The following is a 22,205-nucleotide window of genomic DNA, read 5'->3' as shown; positions in this document are numbered from 1 at the left end:
CCGCTAGCCTGGCCTTCTCGTTGCCTACGCTACTCTCGCCTCACTTCCCCGGCGACACACCATCGCCGCTAGCTCTGCAGTGTCCACCCTTCAAACTCGTTGCTCAACGACAGAGGCCCATTCCCCAGCTTCCGTGCACACTCTCCTTCCCCGTCCAGCCGACTTGTCTGTGGTCACACCGAGCTCGTGGATGGTGCGCCCTGTCTCACCATAGCTCCTCCGCCTTCGACTTGACCGGCGTCTGCACCATCAATGTCAGGAGAGAATCCGCCACCTGCGCTGCTGCAAGCACTGTCGTCTCTCCAGCATTATCCCATATCGGCGACACCTCCACTGGTCCGCGGGTCAGCAGCAAGTTCCCCGAGACGACGTGCCTGATGCTTACCGATGTCTGCCCCAATGACATCCAGCCCGCTCAACCCGTCCAGAATGCTGAGGAGCTCACGAGACGACCATCCACCTGGCTCAGCCGTGCCGGTTGCTTGCGAGCCGTGTCAGCAATGCCAATGGCGATCTCTGCTTTCGTCGCTTACCCGGCGCAAATGCTGGGTCGAGAACGTCAATGTCGACGGAAACGTAGACCCTGCTATCTCCGACGCGCTGCTTCAGACGCTCGACGACTCCGTCGATGCCGATGCGGTCTATCTCTCTGGCCTTGACCATGTCGAATCCGCATCTGACGTCGTTGCGGATGTCTCCTCGCGGCCGCATCACTGGCGCTCGAATACCCGCATGAATCGATGTGTTGCGGATCAAACCCTCTTCGTGTGCTATATGGAGGAACGTGCCGTGATTGACTCCCTAGATTTGACATCCGTCAGTGATCCAGCCTTCCCGGCCTCTCGTGCAATCCTGATACACACTGCGTAGTGCGAGACTCCCCCGCCTGTGGTCGTCAGCTTTCTGATGGACTCGGTTCTAAGCGCGACCTTACTTACCAATGACCTTAGGATCCCAGGTGTCTGTAGCTGTGGCATCAGCCAAAGGCCGTTGCATACGCCACTGAAGCGCTTACCTATGTGGCTGTCGAAATGGATGACGCTAACCGGGCCCCATTGCTCCGCAGTAGACCTCAACGCCGATAGCGTCGTTGTGTGATCGCCGCCCAGCGTGATGATTCTAGGTCTCGTGTAGTCGCTCGAATTTGTCGCACGGCCTGCAAGCACCTGCGGTGTAAAAGTTCAAGTCAGAGTGACGGACCTTTTCCGATTCGCTCGCATCTACTCCCCCGGATCCGCTACAAGATCGCGGCGTCACAGAGTGCAGGTAGCCTGATGGCAGGCTGCAAGCAGCCAGTGTTGTTCCCGCCTGTGCAGCTTGGCCCCTGCCCCGGACAGCAAGACGCGCCCCCCCACGCGCTAGGGCCAGCGACTTGTAGAAGCAGTGGTACTTGCCTTGTGCGCCTCTTCTAGCTGCTTGAGCGCGACAGTGTTGTCCTGGTTTCGCGTCAGTGGCATGCATGCATTGCTGAAGCAAACGATATGGCCTCTTACCAGGAAAGTGAGTGGCGCATCCCCGCAATCCACAACCTTGGCCCAGCTGTGATAGGCGCTCTTTCCTATTGTGCAGTTATGACGCATTAGTCGTACCCTTCCAGACGTCTGACTTCATCAGAGAAGACTGCTTTGAGCCAGTTCGGTGTCGAAGACATCGGCAGGGAGAATGTCCAAACAACCCTGTCTTGCATTAGCGCCGAGGGGCCCGCCTGCTACCGATGGCCTGAGCAGTAACGTTGCACAAGTGCCCGTTTCTCGTGCCACTCAGGGCGTGCGGCACTGATAGCACGCAGTCACTATAGGAGCTTCCACTGTCGCTCAAGCCTTGGGGACCTTGATGACGGCGAATGTTGAGAGCTTCTATCGTGGCCAGCTAGCGTCCCTCTGCACATCACTCTAGACCGAAGTCTTGAGCAACTACCTTGCTGCATGGGTGTATGGGCAAGAAAGGCAATCCCCTACCAGTGTAGATGTTGTATTGATCTGGTTCCATTCTCTTTGAGCCGATGCGAATGCCTCCTGGCCCGTATCTGGCGCCGGGTCGAGATGTGACACCCTGGTAACGTTAGTGAACAGAAAGAAGTCTTACAGCCATTAACCTCATTAGAAACTTCAGACGTTCGCCTTCCCCTCAATATATCGCTATCATCCCAGCTCCGAACACTCCTGATTACGTCGGGAGAATGAAACAGTATACTCAAAGACATCTTACCGTATCAAATGGTGCACCCAAAAAGGCAATATCAAACCTCTCCACATCCGCTCCGTCAGCCGCTAGGCAGTGCACGTATGGCAAGTTCGCAAAAGTCGTCAGGCCCGCAAACTTGGCCCCTGATATCCTGCCATCCTTAATACTGCCCTGAGCGTTGAATATGGAGCCCGGCTGGACCGGAATCTGTTCGTTCTGGTAGCCCGAAAGCGGGGGAAATACGATTTCTCGAGAGAGCGACAGGAGAGGGAATGAGAGGAGGAGCGCGCTGGAGCGGAAAGGGGACAACATGATCACGGCTGATGGGAATTTTGACCAAGAGAGGGGACTTCGCAGACTTGAACGGTAACGGCGTTTTTGTTTTATACCCAAGCGTTATCTGCCGGATGTCATCAATGGTGGACCAGATAAATGGTGCGTGCTATTCCGATAAAGGAAAGTGCATCCGTAACCTCCTTGATCCTGGCTACTGCGGGGACTAAACAAAGCTGCGAGGCAAGCAACAGCGAGTTCAGGTGTGTGCCTTGCGAGATCATCCACGACAGAACTCTTACAGGCCAATCGAAGTCAGTTGACTCCACATACTCTTTCCAAGTATCTTGCTGCTCCACACCCGGCCACTTCTCTTGACGCAATTGCGCGATTGATATGGTTTTAGTGCTTGAAACCTGGACAGACTACTCATAGTGTGCTTCAGTCTACGCACTGTGATTCCCATCACCACGTCCAGCCGATACTCGCTGTGCTCAATTACACGATGATCACGATAAGTGAGCGATCAGTCACACCCCAAAACCGGTCCCAAAGATGGTATTGCCATGAAAACTAGAAAAGTGCCGCACCATGAAATCCTGCCCTCACTCAAACTGGCCACCCAAGACTCTTGAGTAGATCATTTATTTCTTCTCGGCCAAGAGATCTTCGGCGACCTTATCCTTTTGCCCTACGCTGCCACTCCTCTCTGCTGGTCTGGGAGATGAGCCCGTATCGTTGGTATCCTTGGCCTCGGACATGGCGGCAGCCTTCTTCAGCCTCTCGCTGTCCTCGGCCTTGATGTCCTTCGTTTTCGCCTCTTGTTCGTCATCACTGTCGCCCAAGCTGAAAGGGTCGTGATCATCCGCTTCGGGATTAGGTGCCACTGATGTCAAAGGCTGCCACTTCTTGGTCTTGTTTGCACCGGGCGATGGCTGACGAGGTGGGGTAGGGTTGCGGTACAGCGCATCAACTTCATCAACGGGGCCGGACTGAGGCGGCTTCGGGGTTGGCTTGAATAGGTCAGGGTTGGCTTGAGGGCGGTTGGAGCGCTTCTGGGCGGCTGTTGGAAAGGTCGGTCAGATCTCGAGTGCACACAAAACACGCTGAATTTTGGATTTGAAGATGCCACGTACCTTCGTTGTCGCGCAATTCCAGCGTTGAGAAGTCGTCGCCCAGCACACGAGGATCTGCGTCGTAGCGCTCGCGGTCCGCGCTGCGCCTGCCTTCAGCGCTCCTGCGAATGCCATGGAGTTGGTCTGATTGCGAGGGGCCGAAATTCTGACGCTGGGGCTGGCTGGAGCTTGGCTGGGCCTCGTCTTCCTCTTCACCATCAAGCTTCTTCTTGAAGTCGGTTATCCATCGGTTGACCTTGGTCTGGGTCTCGAGGAAGCCCTTTTTGATATTCTCTTGGATGACCGGCAGGTCGTCTGGCGACGTCAGTGTGATGCCAGGTGCATGTGGCAGAGAGCGCAATGCTCACCGTCAAAGAAGCTATGCTCGCGCTCATCTTCCGACTGTACGCGATGTTGTTGCTGTTGCGGGGTTCCCCTGCTACCGGAAGACGAGTAGTGAGCGGCCAGTTGGCGCGCGTACAGCTCGTCTTGCTCAAGCTGGCTGCGCGGTTGGCTGGGGCGTGGGGGTTGGGGCGGCGGGACTTCCTCTTCCTTGAAGTTGGGGTCGCTCATGCCTGGAGGCTGTCAGCTTGATCCTCGTCAATGCGGAGAACAAACGTACTGAGCAGGGCGTTGAAGGCAGGCTCTACCTTCCCCCGGCTCGCAACCAACACGGCCTTGATGACCTTGGGATCGGTGTCCGGAAAGGCCTCGATGAGGGTGGCTTCTGCCTGAGCCATGGGGCTCATGGGTCGCGGCGGCTTGGGCGGCGGGGTTTCGTCTTCGACGGTGGGCTCCTGGAAGCTCACCTTCTTTGGCTGGGGGGAAGTGGTAGGAGGACCCGCGGTCGCCGGGGTCTGGGCTTCATCGTCGGAAGCGAAGTCAATGTCTGGCTTTGTGGTGATGCTCTCCTACACGGATCAGCCTCAGGCCGATCGCATTGCTATATATTGATCAATTTCGCGCGGGGTCAGTGTGAACCTACTGGGCGGGGCTTCTTGTCGGCAGCCGAGTTCTCAGACATGGTGGCGAGCGGCGGCGTGGGCGGAGTTGCTCGCAGTGGCTTCGGGGTGCGTGCGCGCGCGATACGGCGGTGGTGGTGCGCGGGTGGGAAGCGGTGGTCTGGAGCCTGGAGGAAGGTGGAATGTACCAGCGCCCAACTGGTCAGGTCCTGCGCCGCGCAATGACGCAGCCCCTGTCGCAACCGACTGCCTAGCGGCTGTTCCTCGGCTCGCCGGGCGGTGATAGCCCCAGCGGTGCCCAGCGGTGCACAACGTGACAACGTCCAGAGCTGGCTCAAATCGGATCGCGTGCACGCCTCAGGCCCAGAAGATCCGCCGGCCCGCCCCTCAGGTGCACCGAGCTCGACTTCGCAGCATCTTCCCCATGGCCGACCAGGAAGCCGAGTTTGTGCCCTCGCTGTACAAGCCCGCCGCCTTGCTTCCCATCGCGCGCCACCGCGAAGCCCTTCTTTATCTCGTTGAGACCTTCCCTGTCACCATCGTCGTCGGCCACACCGGGAGCGGAAAGACGACGCAGATACCGCAGTTTCTAGACCAAGCAGGATGGTGCGCCGAAGGCAAACTCATGGCTGTCACGCAGGTGGGTCAGTTAGCTCCAATTGGATGCAGCCCTATGCTTCTCTGACATTTTCACGTAGCCCCGGCGGGTCGCTGCCACTGCCGTAGCAGCACGGGTCGCTGAGGAGATGGGCTGCAATCTTGGTCAGGATGTTGGCTTCTCGATAAGATTCGAGGACGTCACGTCTGCTGCCACGCGCATCAAGTTTGTCACCGACGGAATGCTTCTCAGAGAGGCCCTCGTCGACCCGCTTCTGTCACGTTACTCGGTGATTATGGTGGACGAGGCTCACGAGCGCTCTCTGAGCTCCGACCTTCTCCTCGGACTGTTGAAAAAGATTCGGAAAAAGCGTCCAGAGCTACGCATCGTTGTCAGCAGCGCTACGCTTCAAGCGGAGGACTTTCTGAGATTCTTTGCTGGCGAGTCCACCGAGGACGACAGTGGCCCCAGTGCGCTGGGAGGCAGCGTTGGACGCATCATTAGCCTGGAAGGACGCATGTATCCAGTGGACATCCACTATCTGGAGCAGCCCGCCGAGGACTACGTCGAGAGAGCAGTCAAAACTGTCTTCGACGTCCATACCCAAGAGCCCGAGGGTGATATCCTGATCTTCTTGACCGGACGAGAAGAGATAGACGCTGTTCTCGAAATGATAGCCGATCGTGCGATGAATCTCAATCCAAAGGCTCCGTCCATCCAAGCACTACCCCTGTACGCGGGTCTACCGACAGATCAGCAAATGTACGTCTTCGAGCCCACTCCTGAAAACACCCGCAAGGTCATCGTGGCAACAAACATCGCGGAAGCCTCGGTGACGATTGATGGGATTGTGTACGTGATCGATTGCGGGTACGTCAAGCTACGGGCTTACAACCCCAACACCGGAATCGAGACTCTTACTGCGACGCCCGTCTCTAAGGCGTCTGCGACTCAGCGTGCAGGTCGTGCAGGCCGCACCAAGCCAGGGAAGTGTTACCGCCTGTACACGGAGCAAGCGTTTACAAACCTTTCAGAGGCTACCGTGCCAGAAATACAACGCTCGAATCTGGCACCCGTCATCCTGCAGTTGAAAGCCCTCGGAATCGATAATATCGCGCGCTTCGACTACCTAACGCCTCCTCCCGCCGAGCTAGTGATTAGAGCATTGGAACTCCTGTTCTCCTTGGGCGCTCTGGACGATTACGCCAAACTGACCAAGCCGCTCGGCACGCGGATGGCCGAGCTAGCGGTTGAGCCGATGATGGCCAAATCCCTTCTTTCAGCCCAGGATTTCGGCTGTTTAAGCGAGATGCTTTCAATAGCTGCCATGACAAGTCTGCAAGGGAACGTTTGGTTCTCCCACGAGGGCCAGAAAAAGGCTCAAGAAAGTGCTCGGCGGAGGTTTGCCGTCGAAGAAGGCGACCATCTGACCCTTCTCAATGTGTATCATGCCTTTGTTACAAAGGGCAGAAAGGACGCCAAGTGGTGCCGCGATAATTACTTGAACTTCAAATCGATGGCGCGGGCACTCAGCATCCGCAATCAGCTTCGCCGGTACCTTGAGCGGCTTGGAGTGAATGTTGAAGAAAGCTTGTCCTCTTCTGCGGTCCTTCGCGTGGGAGGACCGGACAAGGCGGAGCAAATCCGAAGATGCTTGTCCGCTGGGTTTTTCGCCCATGCGGCCAGGATGCAACCGGACGGGACTTTTAGGACGATTGACGGGGGCATGGTTCTGCATGCTCATCCAACCTCCCTCATGTTTGTAAGTCATCGATCCATATTTAAGTCGAGCCCCTACCGACACCGCACTAGAACCGTAGAGCCGATTGGGTCATATTCCACGAAATCATGGAGACCGCAAACAAGACGTTCATTAGGGACATTACAAAAATTGAAAAGGGCTGGTTGTTGGAATACGCTCCGCAGTATTACAGCATCAGGTAGTAGAAGGAACAGAGCATCTATCACATTTCGCCGGAGCAGCTCCTCAAATCGTAGCTCAATTGGAAAGGAAAGGAAAAGAAATAAGAGAAAAGCCTGTCATGATAAGATGAGTGGTATCCCAAAGCCCATACACCAAAGCGCCTGCAAACTTCAACTACGTACCCCTGTCTCATTTCATCGCCTCGACGAACAATTCTCTCATGCGCTTGAAGAACGGGGCAAGTTCTCGTGTGTCGTTCAACAGCTCTATAGCCCCTTCAATCTCATCTGGATCAAGCTTAGGCCTTACAACGCCCATTCGGTAATCGGAATGGCCCATATCAACCTCGAAGACCGCCTCCTTTTCCCAATCGCGCTCACTGATGTGTGTAAAAGTGAATTTCAAGCGGTCGGTGACGCCGGCACCTTCCACATCCAAGCAAAGATGGTCCTGCCAGAAGGCAAGCTCTGGTTGATTGAGACGAGCCTGGGAGTCGAGGTAGCGAGCGTGCTCCCTTTGAGCCTCGCGCTTGGCGGCAATCCGGCCTTGAACCTCTGCAATCTGAGCCTTGAGGGCGTCGCGGCGGGCAATCTGCTCGTCCCTACGCGAGTTCAGAGTCGAGATTGCGTTGTGCATTTCGGCAGTTTCTTGGGCCTCTTTTGCGAGGGTCTGTTGGTGCGTTGTCGACTTGAGCTGCAGGATCTCAATTTCGCGCTGCTTATGGCGTTGGTCCTCTGACGAGAGATGCATTAGCATAGTTTGCTACGTGTCGACTGGCGATGTCAGACCCACCTTGCATTTCAGCGATATTGAGGTAGAACTGGTTCTTCTCCTCCCTCATCCGCCTTCTACCCTGGGCAATGTAGTCATCGAAGCGTGTCTGGAACGCTGCCATGTGCTGGCGCAAGTTGTCGAAACCAAAGTTGACACTCGGAAGGGAGTCGGCCATCGAGGGCGCATCGGCAGACGAGAGAGGGGCGCGCATTGCGCTGGCTGAGAGCGAAGGCTCAAAGGCGGCGGTAGCCATGTTGTTGGCGCAACGGGGGTGAGGCCCGCAAAGTGTGCGTGGTGGTTACTGGTATGCTCAGGAGTATGCCGTGATATCGGGATTGATTGCGGGCGAGCGTGGGTTCGTTCGGTCGGCTTCGTGCTGTTTCAAGCGCGGGGCGCAAGAAACTCCCGGCAGCTTGGTGTTGAACAGCAGTGGGGCGCACAAGGCCGTTGGCTGGGCGACAGGCGGCCGGGCGGCGGCTTTAGGGCTGAAAATTTCCCGTCGCCTTAGCGGTGGCCCGAGTGCGATCACTCGCCTGCCTCTACCAGCCTCTCAACCCTCGTCGCTGCACCTGCACGCCTGCAGCATGCCCCCGGAACACTGACCGCAATCTCCACCTGTCAAATGCAGCCGCCTCGCCGCAAGCGCCGCCATCGTCCGCGACGACATGATCTTCTCCGCCGCTGAACCACCACTGAAGCCGAATGACTGACCCGGGCGTCGATGACCTGCACTATGGTCACTTCGGTCAACCTGTGTACGACGTCGAGAACAGAACCTGGGTCTTCCAGCGATCTCCCGGTGTGCGACGCGTCTTCCATCCCGTGGATCACCCTCAAGTCGAGATACCCGCCACCATTTCCGCGACCACATGCCGCGTGAGCTCTGCCGCCGAGCTGGATGAGCAGCAGAGCCATCTTATTGCTCTGTTTCCCGAGCTTCAGACTGCTGCCCCTCTTCTTGGGCGCCTTGCCCAGGTCTCGAATGCGATCGAGGCCGTTGCCTCTACCTTTGATCCCCTAACTGGAGACCTACTGGCTTGCGGACGAGCCGCCGATGTTCAGAATGGTGAAAAAGGGACCATCAGTTTCATTGCTTTGCCCGGAGGTGCTGCTGGAGAATCGCTCCGTCTAGTGCGGCGACACCATGAGGACCATGGCTGGGGACAAGATAAGAGTACTTGGCTGAAGGTGCCTACCCTTCGTCATGGAGACATTGGCTGGTGGTCTGGAATGGGCACACCTATCCAGCAGATCGCCAGCGCAGTCCAAGCCGACAACCGCAGTACCTTTCTCGCTGTTCGTACTGCCCGCTCCATTCACATTTTCCAGCCCCGGTACCATCGTCAGCCAGTAGCTCCCCCAGAAGACCCCGCGTCTTTCCTTTCGTTACCTGCTTCTAGACTGGAAGCAAGCCCTTTGCTCTACCTGGCCTCTGCCTCGCACGAGCAGGGTTACGCAGATGTTGCTTTCAACCCTTGGTATCAGCGGCAGTTCGGAACGCTTGATCAGGAAGGAAACTGGACTATATACGATATCGAGGGTAGACGGGGAAAGAAGAGTGGTTATCGATCCGTCCAGGCACTGAAAGGCTGTCTCGCACCGCCTTTAACGAAATCAGACCTTCAGGAGGGCACACTCCCGGGTAACTATGATGGCTGGGGCCGCGTGTTGTGGGTCAACGACGTAAACACGGTGTTGGTCTGCAATAGGCGGATCCTGCAAATCGCGGATTTCCAGGGCCGGTCGGTCTATTTGTCGCCGGCTAGTCTTAGACTTGCTCGGACCTCCTCTTGGATCTTGGACGTGAGGCGAGATCCTCATGACACAAGTCGCATCCTTGTTTTGACCTCGACACACCTCTTGATCTTGAAGATGCCAGTCCCTGCGCGATCAAATGAGAATGCGAACTGGGTGGATGCAGATGTTTTGCTGTCCTGGAGACATTTTGTCCACGAGGAAGATACGACGATGCGAATCCATGCGTGTGTTGATGAAGGAGGTACGTTGAACTGACAGTACGGTATTGGGCGCATATACTTATTTATTTCTGCAGACATCGTTGTGTTTTTACAGTCCCATACACTGTTCTACAGTATTGTATTCCGGTACCGTCAACATGAGGACTTGGACTTGCTCATTTCTGCTTCGGATCCTGCAACGTTCTTACACTCTCATCCTGCACTGCGTGGGATGCACATGGAAGCCCTCGATTTCGGTCATTTCGATCGGGGGGTTGTCTCTGGGCCTGGGAATGGCTACCGCGAACGCGGTCTTCGATTCTTCAACTTCCATATCCTGTCAAAGACTTTGGAGGCAAGCCGGATGCTGGTAGTCGTTTCCGATGAATCATCTGGCCCATTGGTGCAACAGCGAGCTTCCTTGGAGGTTGAATGTCCCCGCTGGATAAGAAGAATCATACCTCAAAGCTCGTCCCGTATACCGGACGACTCATCCTCCGTCGCAGGCGGTGTTGAAGAAATGGAGGAAGCGTCAAAAAACCACGAATTGCGAAAAAGAAAAACTGCAAGGCTTCCGATGGATGAGGTCATGCACTGGCGATTGGAGAAATTGTCTCGGCTCAACGAGTTGCTTGAAGACATGAGCAAGGTTGACGATCTTACTCGGGAGGACTCTTCGGCGATGATGAGTGAGCTCACCGCGAGCATCGGCTCTATGGATCCTGCGGAATGTCGCCCGAACACACTGTACCGCATTGCTGGTCGCGAGATCTCAGATCTGAATGTTGCTGATGTCGATGAGACAGCTGCCTCCTTTTCAGAGCTCGTGAGGTTAATGTCCGAACAGGATGGCGATGCGCCAGCATTGACTGTCAAACCGTTGGGCGGTGTTTCCATTGTCGAGATTGAGGATGGCGTGCCGTCCATCTCGCTGACGTATGAGAAATTCATCCGGAAGCATGTGTCGACTATGCCAATGAACACGACAGCGCGAGACCGTCTAGAGAGGGAGCGGCTTGCCAGGCGGCTCGCGGTACTCTCTTGCCTCGCAAGCGTCAAACTGGAGGTACAGCAGCCGGGGACGGAGCAGGAGTCGGTCGAAGCATCACAACTCATGGACGAGGACAGTTATTCAGCGGGTTATCTGAGCTCCGAGCCGGACTATAGCCAAAGCTCAAGCTATCCCCTGCCGACCCCAGAGGCTACGCCTTCGCTAGCCTCAGAGGGCACCTTCATCTCGAGCATGTCGGCTTTGACCGACCTATCGATTCCCCAACGCCTCAGCCGGTTTGGAGTAACCTCTGGCCACGGCCGCAAGCAAATACCCGACCTGCCGGCAGCGGGGAAGCAGATACTTGCTCAGTGGAAGATTGGTGAGGCATATCCGGCAGGTCGCGACGAAGGTGACTATTATTCGAGACGAGGAAGGCGCAGGAGCGCCCTGAATGATCCGACCCTCTCGGTCAAAAAGCGCGAGAAGCTGCTCAAACAAGAAGAGAGGCGGGCACGAAAGCAACGGCGGGAGACGGAGTTGTTCCAACAGTCGCAGCAGTCAGTGTCGCAGACACCGCGATTAATGGTAGTGTCGCAACCGCCCACAGCACCAGCATTTCCGATGAGCACACCTGTTCGCGGAAGGCCAAGTCAGATGGGACAGTCATCCCAGATGGGGCAATCATCCCAGATGGCACCGTCGACGCAGGTGGAGAGAGGGGCACACGGAGGGCGGCCCAAGAAGAAGAGGAGGAGGACTGAGGGGTTTTGATGGCAACGCTTTTGTATATGGTTTTCGACTCAACATTTCATCCTATCTATTGACGCAGCGTTCTGACGGATCTGTATGTATCACTAGCAAGAGGCGGGGCAAGGCGTTTGGGAGGTCTGGAGCGGGGACGGGTAGTGTGCCAAATACCCATTCATTTTCGAGCGGTTCTGCGTGTGATCTGCGTGTTGTCGGAAGTGGGGCGGCAGTGTGGAGGCGGATGGCGCAGGAAGCGTTAGCGGCTTGGCCGGGGTGAGGGTCCGGCGACTGGACGCTTGGGCAGCGCGACATCGGATGACGTGGAGCCTTCTAGATCAGCGCCGCGGCACAGCGGCGGAGACACGAGAGGCGGCGGTAAAGGGGCGAGCCGGGGCGGCGCACGTGAAGTGGTGACGCGGAGGCCAAGCGGCTCGCGGTGATAACCTCGGCCACGTCAGGGTCCGCACGATAGCTGAGCTCTCGAGCTTCCAGTATATTCCCCCACCTCCGCCCTCGCCGCTGTGCCCCAACACCCCAACCCCGTCCTGCCGCCGCCGCCGTGCTCCATTGATGGCGACCCCGAAGTCCAAGGTCCTGCCCATTGTCCCGCTGGCTGTCCCGTCCGCCCTCTTCCCCGGCGTGACCCTCAACCTGCCCATCGTCAACCGCGCCGATGTTGCCTCTCTCCTCGCACACATCTACAGCCGCGCCGCAAGCCCCAAGACCGATGCTCCCGTCACAATAGGCTGCGTGCCGCTGAATTCGCCGCTTCTGTCGCGCGACGGCCAACGCCTCATCGACGCCGATGCCGCAGCCAAGAAGAAGGCCACGAGGCCCGAAGCCAAAGACCCTGTCCACACCACGAAGGACGACCTGTTTTCCTTCGGCACTGTTGCCAAGGTCTCGGGCGTACAGGGCCGCGGCCAGGGTGAGCTGAGTCTCCTTGTCGAGGGCATCAGCCGCTTCAAGGTCCAGAATGTCATCCAGGAGCGACCCTACTTTGAGGCGGAATTGGTCCATCTGGAAGACGAATGTAGGCGCCCTCGGCCCTGTGGGTCGCTTGCCGCGTGCTGTGCTGACCAAGTGCCCTCTGCAGTCGTCAATCCCACCGACGCCACCATGCTGAACCTCTTCTCCGAGCTCAAGCAACTGTCGCGCGAGTACCTTGCTCTCGTGCGCCTGTCATCCATTCTGCCTCGCATGAACATTACGATAACACCTTTGATGGCACGGCGGTTGGAGTTGTTCATTGCGAAGAAAGATGTTTCCGAAGCCGGCCTGCTGGCCGACGTCATGGCTGCCAATGCCGTCGAGTGTACACATGAGGAGAAGCTGCGCGTTTTGTCTGCCGTTTCGGTCAAGGATCGCGTGCAACGCGTCATCGAGATACTGCAGAAGCAGATACAGACCATCCAGGGAAGCAGCCGGATGCTGGCTGTCGGCGCCGCCAAGCAGTCGACCGGCATCGATGCCGAGAGGATCGAGAGATGGAACAAGGCACGGTTAAGAATGCCCAACAACCTCAGCAACATGAGCGGCTTTCCCGGATTCCCTGGGTTTCCCGGCGGCAATACTGGGGCCGGCAGCCAGGAGGAGGGCAACGAGCTGGATGAGCTGAAGAAGAGATTGGACGAGGTCAAGATGAGCCCCGAGGCACAGAAGGTTGCGCAGCGCGAGCTGCAGAGGTTGCAGAAGATGAACCCTGCTCAGGCTGAATACCAAGTCTGCAGAAATTACCTCGAGAACCTCGCCGACATTCCTTGGTCCAAGTTGACCGAGGATCAGCTGGATGCACAGACCCTGGCAAGAGCGAGGAAGCAGCTCGACGACGATCACCACGGCTTGGAGAAGATCAAGAAGCGTCTGCTTGAATACCTCGCCGTTCTCAAACTCAAGCAGTCCGTCAACGCGGATATCGAGGCTCAAATCAAGATGCTCTCTGAGTCCACCTCCACGGACAGCTCAAAGGACTCCAGGGATGAGCCCGAGGAGAAGACGGTGCCTGAACAGGAGGAGACTTCTCTAGTGAAGGCAACCCCGAAGGATCCAAGCGAGGCTGAACTTCGCCTGCTAGAGAAGAAGCGCATGGTCGACAAGTCACCGATCCTACTTCTTGTTGGTCCTCCAGGCACCGGCAAGACCAGCTTAGCCAAGTCTGTGGCAACGGCCCTTGGCCGCAAGTTCCACCGCATCTCCCTAGGTGGGGTGCGTGACGAGGCCGAAATCCGTGGTCATAGAAGAACCTACGTTGCTGCCATGCCTGGTCTGATCGTGCAGGGACTAAAGAAGGTGGGCGTTGCCAATCCGGTCTTCCTGCTTGATGAGATCGATAAGATTGGCATGTCAAATCACAATGGCGACCCATCGGCGGCAATGCTCGAGGTCTTGGATCCAGAGCAGAACCACACCTTCACCGACCATTACATCAACATCCCTATCGACTTGAGTAAGATCCTCTTCATTGCTACAGCGAACACACTAGACACAATCCCGCCTCCTCTTCTCGACCGGATGGAAACCATTCAGCTCTCTGGCTACACGACCTTGGAGAAGAGGCACATTGCCACACGGCACCTGCTTCCCAAGCAAATAATGACCAACGGACTTGGCTCAGACAAAGTTCTCTTGCCTGAAGACGTCATTGACAAGATAATCGCATCGTACACGCGGGAGTCGGGCGTCAGGAACTTGGAACGGGAGCTGGGAAGTGTGTGCCGGTACAAAGCAGTGGAGTATGCCGAGGCCATCGACGCCCACAGCCTGCAGTTATATCAGCCAGAGGTGAATGCGGAGGACCTTGAGAAGATCCTAGGCGTCGAAACTTTTAGCGAGGAACTCGCTGAAAGGCATTCTCGGCCTGGCGTTGTAACCGGCCTGGTGGCTTATAGTACCGGTGGGCAAGGAAGCATCTTGTTCATCGAGATTGCGGACATGCCGGGCACTGGTCGCGTCCAGCTTACTGGCAAGCTTGGCGACGTGCTCAAGGAGTCGGTCGAAGTGGCGCTCACTTGGGTGAAGGCGCACGCGTATGAGCTCGGTCTTTCGGCCAGCCCGGACATGGATATCATGAAGGAGCGCAGCATCCACGTCCACTGCCCGTCGGGTGCCATTCCCAAGGACGGCCCCTCGGCTGGTCTTGCTCACACGATCGCTCTCATCTCCCTCTTCTCGGGCAAGCCGGTGTCTCCGCGCCTGGCGATGACCGGCGAGGTCTCGCTGCGTGGACGGGTGCTGCCGGTAGGCGGCATCAAGGAAAAGCTGATTGGAGCGTTGCGCGCGGGTGTCGAGGTTGTTCTCCTGCCAGAAAGTAACCGCAAAGATGCCAAGGATCTACCTGACGAGGTCAAGAACGGGATTCGCATCGAGCACGTTTCGCACATTTGGGAGGCGATGCGGCACGTATGGCCTGAGGCGAGGTGGCCGGGCGAGAAGGGGTGGTCTGCGCTGGAGAGCAGACTGTAAGGAGTCATTCATGCAAGGCGTTGGTGGCGTTGGGTGTTTGGCTGTTTTGTTGTCATTCACTCCCAGGAGAGGTCGGGCCTGTTGTAAGCAGCTGTGGAAAAGCTTCCAACATCCAGTCAAGCACTGCATTTACGAGTTACGTTATAAGCTCGACCAAACACGATAGTGCGATGTTGATGATTACGCCCACGTGAACACTGTGGATGCAACCGCCGGGTGGAAGCCAGCAGAGCAGGCTGCCGGTCGGTGACGAGTTAGAATGATGGCGCACTCGAGATAGAATCCACCAGCACGGTGACTGGAAGTGGGGTCCCACGTACGGCAAGCCTCAAACGCCACACCTCATCCATGTGCGACGCGCTTTGAGAATGGCATTACCTCAGTCGCCGCGGGCTTATCATAGGCCGATCTTGGGGACGACATGGGGGAGCGGATGCTGCAGGCACGAGCAATCTGCCGCTGCCGTCAGCCACGTCTCGGCTGGCGACGCTCAGCTCCCGCACGGCGTGGTTGTAGCTGCGATAAGCTCGTCCTCGCAGCCGTCGGTTCTCGCCCCTCTTAGCCAACCCACAACACCAAACAGAAGCCGGCTTCCGGTCCGTCTTCGCTGCTGGGCTCGCCGGTTCGGCGGACTGCCCTGCCAGCAAATGTCCCACGCCGCAGCGGCGGCCCGGACGTTATCTATATCCAGGTACAGCTGCCTTTCGCCTTATCAGCCGCGACGTGTTCCTACTATCAATAGCCGTGAGCCGCCGCGAATCGGACGTCCGCCGTGCTTGCTTGTCTATTCCGCAACCGGTCTGAAATTCCGGACAGCTGCGAGAAACGTGCCGAATCCGCCGCCCAACCCATCGGCGCGCCCGCGGCTCTGCTCCCTTGTCGAGATTTCTCGCCTCCCACCCAACGCTCCGTCTAATCTCACGCCTTGCCGAACAGCCGCACGTTTTATGCTACTGCAATCACTAACTGGTTGCAGGCTCGGGGGGCTCAACTACGCCTATCACTGCTGCAAGGGGCCCCCCATCCCGCGACGGCAACGCTATCGTGAACGGAACAAGCCAGGGCGCAGATGAGAGTCCACACGAATCCTCCCCCACCGCCAAGACCGCTTGCCTATGTCTTGTCCGCTTGGCTTGTTCCGGGGGGGTGTTGCTCGTGCTGCTGTAATTCTGCATGTCCCTTATCAGTGCCAAGCCGCGTCGAAGGCGAGAAAGAAGCCGTGGGATCGTGAGCCATAGGCGGAGGAAAGGTGCCAATATGGGGGTCGTTTTCCCCATCTCCGGTCGGAAGCTGCGGTACGTCAGTGCAGCACTTGACTCGAGCCTCGCCTGTGGACTTATATCTATCTCTACGCTCCCCTCGTGTCTAAGACGTTTTGCTTTTCCTCGTTGATCCTTTGATCAGTAGCATCTGGGGCCCCTGGTCGTTGCTGACGTCCAGTGAAGTGTGATCCAGCCGGCAGTCACTTTGAAGAGCTGCTACAAATCTGCTGTACACAATGGCGGAAATACCACCAACTGTAAGTCTGACCTACCCGACAGAGTGCCCCATCAACTGGTTTCCGGCTGCTCACCAGCCACCTAGCCCGAGTATGACGCCTCGGATCCCAAGGGCGGCGACCCGACCATGGTCAACGTCAACGCCGCCTACACAGGCTTGGAGTTCCACTACATCTGGCTCATGGTCTGCGCGTGTCTGGTCTTCCTAATCATCCCGGGCATCGGTCTCCTCTACGGCGGTCTCGCACGACGCAAGTCGTCGCTGTCGCTTCTCTTCCAGTCATTCCTGGTCATGGCGGTGACGACGTTCCAATGGATGTTCTGGGGCTACTCGCTCGCCTACAGTCGCTCGGCCGGACCCTTCATCGGCGACCTCAAGAACTTTGGCCTGATGAACGTCCAGGTGGCACCTTCGCCCGGCTCGCCGTATCTGCCTGAGATTGTCTTCTGCCTGTACCAGCTGCTCTTCTGCGCGTGCACGGTGCAGATCGTCATCGGCGGTGCGTTTGAGCGCGGGCGCATCGTGCCGTCGCTGATCTTCTCGTTCCTGTGGGCCACCATCGTCTACTGCCCCATTGCGTGCTGGACGTGGAACGCCAATGGCTGGCTGTACAACCTCCCTTCGCTCGATTTCGCAGGCGGCGGGCCGGTGCACATTGCCTCGGGCTGGTCTGCGTTGGCCTACGCATTCGTGCTGGGCAAGAGAAAGCACGCGGGTGAGGCGTCGCACCAGAAGCCACACAACACCACTCTCGTTTTCCTCGGTAAGCATTTTCCTTTCGTCCAGGCTGAAACGGCCTCGTTGCTGACATGGTCCTCCAGGCACGGTGCTCATCTGGTTCGGATGGTTTGGCTTCAACGGCGGCTCGGCACTCAACGCGTCGGTGCGGTCGATGTATGTGTGCTTCAACACCAACACGGCGGCGTGTTTTGGCGTGCTGGGCTGGGTGTGTGTCGACTACGTCAAGCACAAAGGCAAGTTCTCCGTGGTGGGCGCCTGCTCAGGGGCGATTGCCGGGCTGGTGGGCATCACGCCCGCCGCCGGCTTCGTGTCGCTCTGGATCGCGGCTGTAATCGGCTTCCTCACCGGCGCCGCCTGCTCGGCCGTGCAGAACGTCGATCGCTGGCTGCACATCGACGAGGGCATGGATGTCTTCAAGCTGCACGGCATTGGCGGCATGATCGGCTCCTTCCTCACCGGCATCTTCGCCCAGACCTGGGTCGCCTCGCTCGATGGCCTGGGCACCGAGGCCGCCGGCGCCATGGACGGCGAGGGCGTGCAGGTCGGCCGCCAGCTTGCTGAGATCTGCGCCATTTCTGCCTACTCGTTCATCGTCTCCTGCATCCTGCTCTACATCATCAAGTTCATCCCGGGCATGCACCTGCGCGTCAGCGAGGAGGCCGAGATGATTGGCCTCGACATTGACCAGTTCTTCGACGAGCAGATTGGCGACTGGAGCCTATTCGAGCAGATGCAGCTTTCTCACGGCCAGCCTGCCGCTGTGAGCGGCTCCAGCAGCCAAAAGCACAGTGAGGATGGCAAGGAGCCTAAGGAGGCCTAGCTGGTGAGATGGAGACGGATACTCTGAGCGAACTCGGTAGCATCATGCTCACCTTGATCGCATCTGTTAGAGTGGTAGCGTTTGTTAGTAGACTTCCGTAATTTTGAATGAAACGTTTCCAGCAGAAGTTGCAGTTGATGCACTGCACCGACTACCCAAGGCCTCTCTTACTTTCTTGTCAGAGACCGGATGACGATAGAATCATCCACGAGTGCAAGGAGCCTCCGACAGACTTACCGGCTCGTAAATTGATTGCTAAGCATAAAAGCTTAATCGAACATTGCCACAGAGCATCGTGAACAACGCCTCCAAAACACCATGACTTGCACCGAAACCTGGGGCGACCAGCCAACTCCCACGAATATCGACTTCTTGGCGAGACGGTAACTGACGCGACGTGGCACTGCTGCGTATTGAGTGCCTTTCTGTGCTAAGCGACGAAATGGATGACTGCCGGGTTTTGCGAATATGACGAGCTTTCCGAGTGACGTCCATAATCCAGCACGTTGCCGTGTATCATCTCTGACTAGTATTACAATCAATGTTGGTTATATGATATCATTTGCGTTGTCCAGACTCTTTACTCGTGATTCATCTATACATATTGTACATACATACTGTGGTCGCTTTTTAATTGCTGCCATCGGCCCTGAGGAAGGCCAGCACGAGCATTCCCATAAGTGCAGCCCCGGCGGCAGCACCCTGAAGCGCTGCTGCAGTGACGTCAACCTTGCGAACGGAAACTGCGCGTTCGCTAAAGAGATCACGCATGTAGAGGCTGCAATCCTGAGCGAAAACGGCCATCTTTTCTTGCGCAGTGGTAGGAGTAGGTCGCTCCTTAGCAATTCGAGTAGCTTCGACAGGAGCAGCCTCGACTGGAACAGCCTCGACAGGAACAGCCTCAACGGGAGTAGCTTCGACCGGACTAGCTTCAACGGTCGTGGTCTCGGGCAATGGCAGAGGCATGGTGGGCTCCGGACCAGATCGGTCGGCTGTGACGGTCTCGGGGGTATCCGTAGGCTCGACACGCTCGAGCGGCACGCCGGCCGGTTCAACGACGTCATCAATCTCCTTTTCAACAGCGTCGGCTGAGCGGACCTCGGCGGCCTCAGCAGGGTCCGAAGCTTTTTCCGGGGCAGTAGTGGCAGCGGCGGTGGTCGCAAGATCAGCAACACCAGCGCCAAACGGTGCTGGCGCTGCCGCCGTCATGGTCCTCTCATCCAGCGCATTCTTGATCTCCCTAACGAGTCGCCTCCTCCGCCACGGCTCAATAGCAACAAGCTGGCTGAGAAGTAGCAGAATGTTGGCTCCCATCAGGCCGATGGTAACCCAGGTACTGTTCCGGCGGATGGTGTCGCTCCAGATCTGTTCCTCGTGGTACTGAGCGCGCTCGCGTTTCTCCAGATGGGCGCGGGCCTCCTCAAGGGCCCGATCAGCAGACAGCACGGCATCTTTAGCGCTCCGAACAGCTTGGTCGTTGAGATGTTCAGAGCGGATAAGCGACATGTACCGTTCCAGATCGGTGGCCGACCACGAGTGCTTCCGCTCCAGAAGACCAACGACTTCCTTTTGTGATGCCTGTTGCTGTGACAGGGCGGCCTCGAGTTCGCGTTTCGCATCTTCCACTTGAGCGCGGCGGGATTTGACGAACCGTTCTGCGTGGCCGTTAGCAAATGTGTCTCAAGCGTTCGATTGTAACTCACCTTGTTGTTTGATCTCCTGGCGGAGCGCTTCAATACCGGAGTAGTCCGTCCCAGTGTAGCTGTTCACTTTCTGCCCGACAAGAATGAGCTTCGGCAGCAGCTCGTCGAAGTAAGCAGATGCGCGCTTGTATATTTCCCATCGCAGACCTTGGCGGTGAGACGGTAGCTTTTCGTCTGGGACCTGCTCGACCCGTTCGGGTTGCGGAGGCGGGGAAGCGGCTGCATGCGAGGATTCCGGTTCGCGTGAAGGCGGAGGTGGTGTTTCAATCCACGAGGGGACTGAATCCGTCGGAGACGGAGGTAGTTCGGGGGCTTTCTGGGATGATGGATCGGAGGAGCGCTTCGCAGCATCCTCAACAGCTGGCAATTGAGGATCCTGGGAACCAGGCGGTGGCTTCTCCTGCAGCAGCCTTGCAGTGGAAGACCATTGGCGAATGGATGCACGCACAGGCGGGGGCAACGTTCTCGTTCTCGGTGGAAGCGGTGCAGCGGAGAAGGCGCGCAGCTTGCATTGGAAGCATACGGACGAAGGCTGGGCAAGGTGGGCGGCGGCACCGGGGCGGGCTTGGGCGAATGTTAGGACAGCATAGTCGGTGAGCGAGCGGGCGGCGTGCTGCAGCGCCGGGCGCATCTCTGGGGCAGGCGTGTGGCGGCGGGAATGGAGTTGATGCCGGTGTATTTCTTGGGGTCGGTAGCAGCACAGCTGGCCGGCGGAGGGCAGGCCGCACGGAGGCGGTGAGGGCTGGCGGCCGGGAGCCAAGCGGCGCGTCCACGGGTGACGGCTCACGCGCGATCATGAACCCCGCTGCGACCGCGGGGCTGGGGCGGCGGCAGTCGCAAATTGCGATTTTGTTGACTTGGCTTCCAGTCATCTTCCTCCTCGCCTTTTCTTCCTCCTGCCCTTCACGCTTCCCGTGATAGACTTCCTCTCCGCTTAGACCCAAAGTTGCTTCCGTTCTCCTTCCTATTCCTTAATTCTCACTCCACATCATGTCTGGCACTCCTGATCTCTCGGCGCTGAAGTCGGACCCCAAGTTCGTCTTCTTCACTGATTTTGATGGCACCATCACCCTTCAGGACAGTAAGTTCGAAAGAAAAAAAACAACAACTCCCCCTTTCTGTCTTGGGCGCGGCTTGAGTGAGGGTGAGGCTGGTCGATACAGGGACCATGCCTTTTGAAGCCCCAGCTGGGATGCAGAGAGCGCAGTGCAGTGCTGGACGCGGGGCTGAGCTTTCTTGCGCATCCAAGTACGCGAGAAGCATCGGTTCTGGCTAGAAGATCCAGCTCTCCTCGTGAAATGCCCTTCGATTGGCGGGACCCTGCTCCTTTCCAACCAGCGCCGTGGTCACGATGCTCGCAGAGCACTTGCCCCGCTCTCTGTGCTTGCTTGCTTGCGCAGCCGCAGCAAGCATCTCCCGCTCCTTCCTGGCTGGGAAAAGACCGCCCCGTGATGCGCGAACAATGAATACTGAAGCTCGACAGGCAATGACTTCATGGTTCGTGTCTGGATTTGCCCCATGTAGCAGATTCTAACCGTTTTGAAGACCGACACGATCGGCTTCGGCCACGCGCTCAGACGCCAGGGCAACATTGACACGCTCAACAACGTCAAGACGTTCCGCGAGTCGTTCAAGGAGATGATGGACAGCATCGACAGGCCGTACGACCAGTGCATCAAGTACCTGGTCGAGAACATCAAGCTCGACCCCGGCTTCAACGAGTTCTTCAAGTGGTCGCTGGAGAACAACGTGCCCGTTGTCGTGCTCTCGTCCGGCATGGAGCCCATCATCAAGGCCCTGCTCGAACACCTGGTCGGCCCGGACCACGTCAAGATGCAGGTTATCGCCAACAACGTGGCCACCCGCGCCGGCAAGAGCAGCATCAATGAGAAGGGCGGCTGGGAGATTGTCTTCCACGATGACAGGTAGGCCGCTAGCAAGGAAAAAGCAAGCAACGGGTCTGACAATCGCGTAGCGGATTCGGACACGACAAGTCGCTTACCCTCCGCCCCTACGCCCAGCTGCCCGAGGCGCAGCGTCCCACCATGTTCTATGCGGGCGACGGCGTCAGTGACTTGAGTGCCGCGAAAGAGTCGGATTTGCTCTTTGCCAAAAAGGGCCACGACCTGATCCAGTACTGCGTGCGCGAGGACATCCCGTTCACCGTCTTCGCCGACTGGAAGGACATCCTGGCCAAGGTCCAGGAGATTGTGTATGTATCATCTGACGGCCGTCTTACGCACCCATGCTGACGCAGAAGTCCCAGTGCGGGCAAGGTTACCGTGCAGCAGGCGGCGAAGGAGGGCCACGAGCAGTTCAAAAACGGGCAGGCGGGTGTCAACGGGCACGCCAAGTAGAGGGCACAAAGGGTCGGGCCGCAATGGGCGCTGTTGATAAGCAGCCGCACCCTGGTGGTGGGCTGGTGGTGGGCTGGTCGTCCCGGGCGTGGG

General features: G+C 57.6%; 9 protein-coding genes across 9 annotated transcripts; 5 read left to right on the top strand and 4 right to left on the bottom strand.

Moving 5' to 3' along the window:
• Window positions 1-205: 205 nt before the first annotated feature.
• Window positions 206-2,496, bottom strand: BKCO1_16000184 (agmatinase 1; the record flags this gene model as incomplete). Its single annotated transcript, XM_020271459.1, has 10 exons — window positions 206-333; window positions 386-481; window positions 534-801; window positions 864-886; window positions 939-962; window positions 1,016-1,156; window positions 1,391-1,436; window positions 1,494-1,558; window positions 1,959-2,052; window positions 2,209-2,496. The coding sequence occupies 10 exons, from the start codon at window positions 2,494-2,496 to the stop codon at window positions 206-208; spliced, it is 1,173 nt and encodes a 390-aa protein (XP_020131787.1).
• A 605-nt stretch (window positions 2,497-3,101) lies between these two features.
• On the bottom strand, window positions 3,102-4,596 carry BKCO1_16000183 (cue domain-containing protein; the record flags this gene model as incomplete). The annotated part of the gene is made up of 5 exons (XM_020271458.1): window positions 3,102-3,520; window positions 3,594-3,887; window positions 3,941-4,147; window positions 4,195-4,483; window positions 4,558-4,596. 5 exons carry the CDS (start codon window positions 4,594-4,596, stop codon window positions 3,102-3,104), a joined length of 1,248 nt encoding a protein of 415 aa, XP_020131786.1.
• Window positions 4,597-4,958: 362 nt separating this feature from the next.
• Window positions 4,959-7,076, top strand: BKCO1_16000182 (atp dependent rna; the record flags this gene model as incomplete). The annotated part of the gene is made up of 3 exons (XM_020271457.1): window positions 4,959-5,174; window positions 5,233-6,894; window positions 6,945-7,076. 3 exons carry the CDS (start codon window positions 4,959-4,961, stop codon window positions 7,074-7,076), a joined length of 2,010 nt encoding a protein of 669 aa, XP_020131785.1.
• Window positions 7,077-7,245: 169 nt separating this feature from the next.
• On the bottom strand, window positions 7,246-8,083 carry BKCO1_16000181 (kinetochore protein spc25; the record flags this gene model as incomplete). Its single annotated transcript, XM_020271456.1, has 2 exons — window positions 7,246-7,790; window positions 7,849-8,083. 2 exons carry the CDS (start codon window positions 8,081-8,083, stop codon window positions 7,246-7,248), a joined length of 780 nt encoding a protein of 259 aa, XP_020131784.1.
• A 449-nt stretch (window positions 8,084-8,532) lies between these two features.
• On the top strand, window positions 8,533-11,543 carry BKCO1_16000180 (rna polymerase i-specific transcription initiation factor rrn6-like protein; the record flags this gene model as incomplete). The annotated part of the gene is made up of 3 exons (XM_020271455.1): window positions 8,533-9,829; window positions 9,884-11,339; window positions 11,390-11,543. The coding sequence occupies 3 exons, from the start codon at window positions 8,533-8,535 to the stop codon at window positions 11,541-11,543; spliced, it is 2,907 nt and encodes a 968-aa protein (XP_020131783.1).
• A 556-nt stretch (window positions 11,544-12,099) lies between these two features.
• Window positions 12,100-14,991, top strand: BKCO1_16000179 (atp-dependent protease la; the record flags this gene model as incomplete). The annotated part of the gene is made up of 2 exons (XM_020271453.1): window positions 12,100-12,562; window positions 12,626-14,991. The coding sequence occupies 2 exons, from the start codon at window positions 12,100-12,102 to the stop codon at window positions 14,989-14,991; spliced, it is 2,829 nt and encodes a 942-aa protein (XP_020131791.1).
• A 1,498-nt stretch (window positions 14,992-16,489) lies between these two features.
• Window positions 16,490-18,052, top strand: BKCO1_16000178 (ammonium transporter; the record flags this gene model as incomplete). Its single annotated transcript, XM_020271452.1, has 3 exons — window positions 16,490-16,510; window positions 16,576-17,254; window positions 17,313-18,052. The coding sequence occupies 3 exons, from the start codon at window positions 16,490-16,492 to the stop codon at window positions 18,050-18,052; spliced, it is 1,440 nt and encodes a 479-aa protein (XP_020131792.1).
• A 630-nt stretch (window positions 18,053-18,682) lies between these two features.
• On the bottom strand, window positions 18,683-20,386 carry BKCO1_16000177 (mitochondrion biogenesis protein; the record flags this gene model as incomplete). The annotated part of the gene is made up of 2 exons (XM_020271451.1): window positions 18,683-19,707; window positions 19,756-20,386. 2 exons carry the CDS (start codon window positions 20,384-20,386, stop codon window positions 18,683-18,685), a joined length of 1,656 nt encoding a protein of 551 aa, XP_020131811.1.
• A 359-nt stretch (window positions 20,387-20,745) lies between these two features.
• On the top strand, window positions 20,746-22,112 carry BKCO1_16000176 (phosphoserine phosphatase protein; the record flags this gene model as incomplete). Its single annotated transcript, XM_020271450.1, has 5 exons — window positions 20,746-20,836; window positions 21,239-21,252; window positions 21,301-21,680; window positions 21,731-21,967; window positions 22,022-22,112. 5 exons carry the CDS (start codon window positions 20,746-20,748, stop codon window positions 22,110-22,112), a joined length of 813 nt encoding a protein of 270 aa, XP_020131812.1.
• Between the last annotated feature and the right edge of the window lie 93 nt (window positions 22,113-22,205).

This window comes from Diplodia corticola (assembly GCF_001883845.1).
Source record: "Diplodia corticola strain CBS 112549 chromosome Unknown scaffold16, whole genome shotgun sequence".
Lineage (NCBI taxonomy): Eukaryota > Fungi > Ascomycota > Dothideomycetes > Botryosphaeriales > Botryosphaeriaceae > Diplodia > Diplodia corticola.
This window is presented reverse-complemented; position numbering and strand designations above follow the sequence as displayed.